The 9352-nt window shown below is 30.8% G+C and overlaps 1 protein-coding gene across 1 annotated transcript in view; it reads right to left on the bottom strand.

The window, feature by feature from the left end:
- Positions 1–4534: 4534 nt before the first annotated feature.
- The window catches only part of LOC106460258 (traB domain-containing protein-like), a 32214-nt gene continuing 27396 nt past the window's right edge, over positions 4535–9352 (bottom strand). The window contains exon 8 of the mRNA XM_022386932.1: positions 4535–5645. Within this exon, the coding sequence (XP_022242640.1) occupies positions 5480–5645 (166 nt within the window). The 3' untranslated portion in view covers positions 4535–5479. The remainder of the gene's footprint in view (positions 5646–9352) is intronic.

Below are 9352 nucleotides of genomic sequence, written 5' to 3'. Positions count from 1 at the left end.
AAATTAGTGTGCGGTACCATTTTCATTTATATAGTGCTCTAGTGAACTCAAACTATCATTAGTCATAAACCATTTAAATGACGAAATATTAGGTGTCTATTTACTTGTGACCACTCAGTGTATTTAGTACATAGTTCTCAACTTTTCAAACAGTAAACCCATGTTGTAACTGATTAGTATGGTCTCAAACAGTAAACCCTGTAGTAACTGATTATTTAGTCTCAGATAGTAAACCCATGTAGTAAGTGATTAGTAGTCTCAAACAGTAAATCCATGTTGTAACTTAATAGTATAGTCTTGAATAGTAAACCCATGCAGTAACTAATTATTATTTAGTCTCAAACAGCAAACTCATGTTGTAACTAAGTAGTATAGTCTTGAATAGTAAACCCATGCAGTAACTAATTATTATTTAGTCTCAGGCAGTAAACCCATGTTGTAACTAAATAGAATAAAGTCTTGAATAGTAAACCCATGCAGTAACTGATTAGTATAAAGTCTCAACAGTAAACCCATGTTATAACTAAATAGTATGAAGTCTTGAATAGTGAACCCATGCAATAACTTATTATTATTTAGTCTCAAGCAGTAAAGCCATGAACATTCTAATTTATAAAGCTATTATACTGGCTGTAGAAGTGAAACTTGTGTGTTACTGTATGGGACCTTCTAATATTCTTTGTTTAGTATATTACAGCTGGATGTAAATGTAACTCAGATTAGCATGATGTCCAATTCAAACATTCTTCATTACTTTAATGTATCCGGAAGTGAAATTAATGTAATTAAAATTAATATAATTACACTAGTGGGTGCAACTCGTATATCCACTTATTCCAAAAACATGTAAAAATTAAGTCTATAAACATTTTTATTTTAAAATAAAAAAAAAAGATATAAATCTTTATAAGTCCCTGCTGGACACAATGTTATAGACATGACATGCTTCAAGTAGTGAAACCAAAGTATTTCTTCTTTCTAGTACAGAAGAGGGGTGTCATGTGTCACTCTACAGTGTAATAATCCACCACTTAGTATCATGACATCAGAATAAGTGCCAACAGTCACTACCTACTAATGATATTAGAAAAGATTCCATATGTTATTGTCTAGTAACATTTTAAGAAGGGGTGCTATGTGTCACTGTATAGTATCATCTTATTAGAAGAGGTTCCATGTGTCACTGTATAGTATCATGTTATTAGAAGAGGTTCCATGTTTCATTGTTTAGTGTCATGTTATTAGAAGAGGTTCCACGTTTCACTGTTTAGTATCATGTTATTAGAAGAGGTTCCACGTGTCACTGTTTAGTGTCATGTTATTAGAAGAGGTTCCACGTGTCACTGTTTAGTGTCATGTTTTTAGAAGAGGTTACATGTGTCATTGTTTAGTATTATGTTCTTAGAAGAAGTTACATGTGTCATTGTTTAGTATCATGTTATTAGAAGAGGTTCCATGTGTCATTGTTTAGTATCATGTTATTAGAAGAGGTTCCATGTGTCATTGTTTAGTATCATGTTATTAGAAGAGGTTCCATGTGTCATTGTTTAGAATCATGTTATTAGAAGAGTTCCATGTGTCATTGTTTAGTATCATGTTATTAGAAGAGGTTCCATGTGTCATTGTTTAGTATCATGTTATTAGAAATACCATTTAAATAATTTAGGGACTGCTAGATGGTATGTACCTAATATCAGAGTTAGTTTTTATAACAAATATTATAATATATTACGATTATTTGAGTAGTATCAAGTTACTGACAACCAAAAAGAAAAAATAGGGTAAGAAGACGTTTGTCATACCTTCCATCATGGTAAACATAAATGAGTAATATTTTCATGAAATATATAGATTATCAAATAATCTTTACACCTCAACTAAAGTTATTGATGAATTGGAAGAAAAAAGTTTAACTTATGGATAAATGTAGAATATATAACATTTCACATAGTAATGGTTTAAATTATATCGAACAGATGTGTAAACATTTTAAATAAGAGAACATAAAAATGCAGTTGATAAATTAGAAAGGGGTGATTCAGTTTTAACAGAACATGTGGCTAACTATTCATGTAAGTCACTGAATGGGACAACATGAAATCACTTAAGCAGGTGAATTGAAAAAAAAAATTAAATATAAGAGAATCTTTAGAAATTGTTAAAAATAATACGAGTTTGAATGGAGATTTAGGCCCTGGTGCCATGGAAGTGAATTTCTGGAATTCGATTTTATAAATGGTGTCACTGTACAATATATTAATTGTACACTACATTTACTCAAGTACATAAATGAACCTCAAATGTCCTTCTTAGTCTCTTGAAGATTGTGCATCATGTTGTCCATCAAACGATGCAGATCATCCTTTAATTTTTTTTACATTATACAAATATAAAATATATTTATTGTGCACTTGACACATTGGTGTCAGGATTTTTATTTTTATGGAAAATATGTATGTGTGCTGTCAGCCTAATATATTATTATAATACATTCTCAATGGAAACCCAATGATGGGCTGTTGCCAGAAATGTTGTTTTCCTGTTTACCAATAAAATGATTTTAATTTGGCAAGTTTTTCACCATTACTATATTTTCTGTTTTGTTATTTCCTCACCTATTACTAGCCTAATGTATTATTTCATATCACAAATCCTGAATTTCTTCTATTAAGAACAAGAAAGAGGAGCTTGTGTTAACTTTTCATCATCATGTTAAAATATAATGTCCAAAGTTCATCTCCCGACTATTTCCCTTTAAGTTTCTTTTTTTGCACACAAGTCGAAAAATTCAAAGCTAAAACCAGCAAGTAACTTAGTAATAGTCGTTTCTCATGATCTTGAAAACTGAGTAAAAATATAATCACCACGTCTGTAATATTTCCTCATTTTCCTTAAGATCTATATTTTTTTTATTGTGCAAAATCCTTGAAGCACATTTCATTTGTGGTACACTAACACAGCATTCAAGTGTTATTCAAACTTTAGATTATTAATAAACTTGTATAACAATATCATGTTCTACATAACCTAGAAATGTGAATTTTTAAAAACAAGTATATTTTTCTTTCCCACAATCAAGCTGTTTTTGGTATCCTTTACTTGCCTACCTACACCCTTCATCTTCAGTGCTTCATGCTGCTAATTCCAGTTGCCTGGCTTATTGAGGGATAGCCCTTGTCTCTGGGTTACCTTCTGTAAAAACTACTTTTCTGATATATGATTGTGAGCAGTAAAAATTGTGTACATTTCCTTTAACCATCTTTCCCAAAGAACAAACACACACTTGCTGTTCATCTGTCTTTTCTAAGAACAATAAATTTTCACAGCTATAAAAAACAAATGACAACTAAGAAGTAATCAGTATGAAAATAAAAAGTCAGGAGCATCCTGGTGAAGGCAGTTTCCCTTAGATGTTTCTGGCAGAAAAATCAAGAATTTGTATTGTTGAATTATATGAATCAATATTTCCATGTTTTTCAAGTAAAGTCGTTTTTCAAGTAATTTTTCCATTGACATTTTTAATATAGAGGGCAATTTATAGTACTATAAAAATCCACTTTTGAACTGTTTATATTTAGACTTTTGTTGAGTTCGTGGAAGATATTGAAACCAAAAAAAACTGTAATAGAAAGTAACAAAATTCTATGCACATACTGGTGACACAGTGCACATTTAACACAAATGTGTGCGTACAGATGAGTACAGATGACGTAGCAGTTATTGTATGTTTTGGCATCATTGTGTGCAAACTGGCATTTCAGTGCACAAATTGAATATATTGCTATTGTAATGCAGGTTACAGTATGTGTAATGCGAGTAGAGCTCACTGTGGCTTGATGGAACATTAAGTGTAAAAAACATATGAGTGAAATTGAATTTGGTGCACTTTATTGCCCATGATATATTTATGTTCACATGTGAAAAGCCAGGTGGCGCTAATATAGGCCCCTAGTGGCTTTGTAGGTAACTATAAAATGTGTAATATCAGACATTGAAATTAAACTTTATGTTGTAACGTGTTTATTGCATGATTTGAGAATTTACATTCGACATAAAGTGTGATACACTTTGATTGCATTACTTCTGATCAGGATATATTAAGTTAAAGTTTGTACTCACAGAGTAGCTTCTTAGTAACAAAAATAAAACTTTTTCAAGCAGAGCTTTTACTTTTTCTTTTCAAGCTAAATGTAATTAATTCAGAAAATGATGATACCTAAGGTTATCTACTTACAATGACTATAACTAGAACACATCTGTCTGCTTGGGTCATTTCATTGGTCAAAGTTATGGAAATGCCTTTCAATACAGTCAACAAAAACACACCAGCCACTGAAAGCCGATGTTCTATAATGAGTTCTTTAAATGACATAAAATAAAAATTAAAATATTTCCCCAGTTACAAAGGTTAACTTCCTGAGGAACATAAGAAAGTTGGGAAGTAATTCAATACTTTGTCAAGGCTGAATAGTTTTATGGCTTTCAATTAGATCATTAAAAAATATAGGAATGAAAAATTTATGAATACAATATATTTCTGGTTTATGTGTAAGGTTTCTTTATTCCACAGGATTTAGTGTACAAAACTTTCATACATTTGTGTACATGTCTACATACTTTTTTTTATTATGTCATGTAATAATTCTGAACTAATTAATACATACGTTACATTTATACATTAATTCATTGTTCCACAAAAATGGGCTTTTAGATTAAAACTGGTTAATAAATTATATTATAGGCTACTTTTCTAAAGGCCAACAATGTGTAGAAAGCTGGTAAATAAAAACCTCAGTCTTTTTTCTCTCACATTAAATATCCTAAGTTAACCATATGATGAATAATTTTCAAATAGTACAAACACTGGCATCTGTTCTATAAACATCCTCAGGCAGTTTTCTAATTAAACAAAAAACATACATCAAAAAATGAATAAACCTTAAAGATTTTCTAAGTTTTCAAATGTTATCCCAACATGGTTGGTAAAAACCCACCACACAACTTCTATTTTCTTACTATATATATACTTCCTTTCTCCCTTAAAAAAACAAAACAAGTTAGTGAATATAAATAAATTCATTAAGCCTTATTACTCAACTGTTGTATGTCTACTATCACTCCTTTCTCAGTAAACATTTGTGAACTTTTTGCAATTTTACCTCGTGTATGATACAAAATAGCTTTTTTTTCTGTCACCATTATATAAAGATCACATATTTCTTTAAAGTCAACACCACGTATGACAACTGTTATGTTTTAGGCTAAAATAATTATTCCCTTGATTACATTGCTGACAATTCTGGTAAACTTTAGCAGGGAGTCACATTATGCTGTTTTACAATACTCATGAACAGAAGTAAAATAAAATTCTTACAATTTTTACGATGACCAGTTTAAAAAAAAGACAGTTTTTTTTTATATGAACCACCTTTTCATGCATCTGTGGAAAACATGTTTCTGATCTACAGCAAGAGCATGATTAATAGCTAATAAAGTTAGTTATCCAATCCAAAGGCTTGCGTGAGCTAAGAGGAGACTTGACTGAAGATGGAAGAAGTCGCCAACAGCCCCACAGAGCTAAACTCAAAGCAGAGATCTTCAAGGTACGTCGAATCACCTTGGAAGTAAAAGATGGTTTGGGAACTCTTAGGGGTAAAAAAAAAATATAATTAATGACAGTTTAATTACTTGTAACCAATGTCTAATAAAAACATCATGTAAATGTAATCTAATATACATTTTCTACTAGAAGAGTAGTTATTTAAGCAGGGAGAAACTTAATTTCATATTAACATTTCCATTTAGTCCAACTCTGATTTTTCTTATGCGAAAAGAAATGAACATGGGATAATGAACAAAATAAATTAAGCCTCTACATCTTCTTTTCTTCATCAAAATTCACATTTCGGTGACAAAAAGAACTTAATAAATAAATAAATAATGCAGTTGTCAAAACATTTGTTCCTAATGAAGTGGTTTTTCATAAGAACTTTTGGAAATTCATTAGTATACATAAAGGAGGTTTTGTACATGCATTTAATGTATAATGGATGTAAGGAAATGGGGGTGATGATCATGATGATAGAAAAAAAGTACTACATGAACTTTTCTTTACAACTGTGGTATTTAATGATAATTTTACTTCCTGATAAAATTTAAATTGAAACAGAGGAATTGGAAGGACCAGGAAATGTAGAAAGCAACCACACAATACTATGTTTCAAAAACAGAATTTTTAATTTAACTAAAAGATAAAAAAGTTTAAAATAGCAATGAGAGTAAATGTAAACAGGAACAACCAGGCCCATATGACAAGGTAGGGCCAACATGGCCAGGTGGTTAAGGAGCTTGACTCGCAATCTGTGGGTCGTGGGTTTGAATCCAAGTCACACCAAACATACTTGCCTTTTCAGCCGTGGGGGCATTATAATGTGAAGGTCAATCCCACTATTCATTATACGGTAATGGTAAATATCCTCTGTTCCTTTTGTCAAAGTGCACTCAGGCTGATTCAATTACTTTAGAACAACGCTTTGATGGAATAATTCTTCTTATCTCTTGTTAGTCTTACCCTAACATATTAAATGTTAGGCCTATGTCAGTCGTTAAGCTTATCACATCTACAGTAGTTTACTTCATGCTGAACTTTTCCTTGGCCTATAATTTTACTTTTTTCTGCTATTATCTGTCTGTCTCACGCTATTTATATATTTATCCCTCAATTGTCTGTCCACCTTCTATATTCTCAATGTATCGCACATGACGTTTAATAGTCTCAACATCAATGAATTATTAACAAAACTTCCTACAATCTCCTAGCGCAGATAGCCCTCGCGTAGCTTTGTACAAAATTCAAAAACAAACAAACATGAGAAGGTGCAAGCACTAAATTACAAGAGACTGAAGTTTAATGAACTTAAACTTACATGTAGTCATTAAAATAATTCATTTACACTTAACAGTCTATGATAACAATACTCAGTTTTTGTCTGTCCTGGAAATGCATATGCACTTTATTATCAAAATGCACATGCACTTCATTTCAATTAACTTAAATATACTTTAGTAGACATTTTACACAAAAACACATTAAAAGTTTTTAAAAAGATCTAATGCTAGCTCATAAAATAACTTTATAAGTTTATTTAGTGATAAAGTGGACTTACAGATTTCAGTGTCTACAATTAGAGCTCTTTTATATTATTCAAGAAATCCTGTGTTTAAAGAAGCACTGTTGTAATAAAGATACTAATTTGCCCACAAATGTTTTGTGGGTCTCTGCAAAAATTATAAATCAAAATGGGAAAGGTTTTGTCCCCAAAGTACCAAGAGAATCAAAAGTAGTGTGTGTGTCTATATATATATAGAAAACTTTGACTGGATAATGACCTGAGCAACATCAATGGGATGGATGTCATGATACAGATACGCTGTAGGCATGCAAAAAATTACTTCAATGCACACTTTGACATGTACAGATTTCAGTACACTTCTAATTATATTACGTGCCACAAAAGTCAGATTCCCTAACAGGAGATAGTACAACGTAATATACAGGCTAGGTCCTTATTCAAAATTAGCTGCAACCCACAAAACATTTTCAGTAGTTTCATGCTCTTCTACTTAATCAAAAATCTGGTTTTTTGTATACATAAAAAAAATTGTAGTTTTACTAAAACTTGCCAAATTTTGTGAAGATACACAAACATATTAAAAGTTATAGCATGGAAACTCGTGTTCACTTTGGGGTTATAAACTCAGTTGAATTGGCTGAACCCACAGCGAGAGGGTTAAGGCTCAGGTGCACATAATTAAAAGTTGGTGTAGTATAGTCTTACCTCTCTAGAGACAGTTAAAACTTGGGGTGTGGTATATTTTAAATATTCCTACATGTTATAATTTCAGGGATAAACTGCTGAAATTGAGGACACTTCCAATATTTATATAAATAATATGTTTGCATTTGTGTGTCCAGAATTTTCAAACAGCTTAAATGAAGTGTGTGAAAATGATAGAAGAAGGAAAATTCAGGCTTTTTACTAAACATCTGCTCATGAGTACATGGATTCAGAGTGTTGACTTCTCCAAATGCAGTAATTTTCATGTTAAGATCAAGAATACTTTTCTTCACCTGAAAATTGTCAAATTTCATTTGTGTAATCTCTAAAACCGCCTAAATAAATATCAAACTTTTTTTCTCAGTAAAACTTTATATTTCATCTGTTATTTTTTATACTCTAACTCTGTATGCATTTGGTCAATTTGACCAACCTTGTAACTACCATAAAAAACAAATCTAAATTATCCCCTTCTCCTTAAAGAATGACCTTCAAATTGTAACAGGAAAATACAATCATTTATCCTAAACAGCCTAAGGCTTGTAACAATAAACATCTGTTTATACTTAAATTTTGTTTTATTGTCCTTTGGCCCTTGTCTAGCTAATAATCCTACCACACAATTTATAAATCACTCAGGAAACTCATAGTTCCAGTTACTGTATTGAATTATGTAATGCACCAGCTGTTTACGAGCATACCTCGTGAATAATTATTTTTATTATTTTTCATTGTCTTACCTAACCTACTTGTATAACCTAGTAACTTTTTAATTTTTACATTTTAGTTACTTTTAAAATAATAAAGAATATACATGAAGAACAAAAAATACGGTACTTACCTGTGTCTTCTTATCTTTTTGTTGTCAACTGTCATTGAAAGTTAAGCCTACTTTTTATTTGTATTAATGATACTAGTAAACTAAATAATTTTTATTTAATTAAATAATGCACATAAGAACACAGAATAATAACACATACAAAGAAAATAATGTCCTATAATTATCCTACAACTGGCTTTCTAACTATACAATAAGAACTTATAAAAATTTAACTAAGCTTGTTGATGTGAATACTGCAGGAGAAATTTTTCAAACTGGAGGTGAAATAGACAATACTCTGTACAAAAAACAAGATAATATAATACATCATTTGATAGATTAAAACTCTGGCTTTCTAGTGGTTGTAAATAGTATAGTATAAAACATCAGAGAGGACTGTTGGCAATTTCTGAAAGAGATGATGCGACAGGTGTGATTTTCTAGATTATGGCTCTGTAAACAAACAAGGTTGAAGGTTGTCAGAATCATGCTTTGCCTTAGTAATATCTTTATTATAATGAGTAATTTAGATTAAATTTCATACTTCTAAGAGGGACAGTAAATAAATTAGAGATGAGGGAATACCTAGCAAAAAAATGTCAAGTGTCTCATACTAGGGGAGAATGAGGATTTTTTAAACTTTTCCTTATAAAATTAAGAACTTAAAACTTGTATAATAAAGTAGTTTAATTAA

This window comes from Limulus polyphemus, unplaced genomic scaffold, assembly GCF_000517525.1.
Source record: "Limulus polyphemus unplaced genomic scaffold, Limulus_polyphemus-2.1.2 Scaffold736, whole genome shotgun sequence".
In the NCBI taxonomy this organism is placed as follows: Eukaryota; Metazoa; Arthropoda; class Merostomata; order Xiphosura; family Limulidae; genus Limulus; species Limulus polyphemus.
This window is presented reverse-complemented; position numbering and strand designations above follow the sequence as displayed.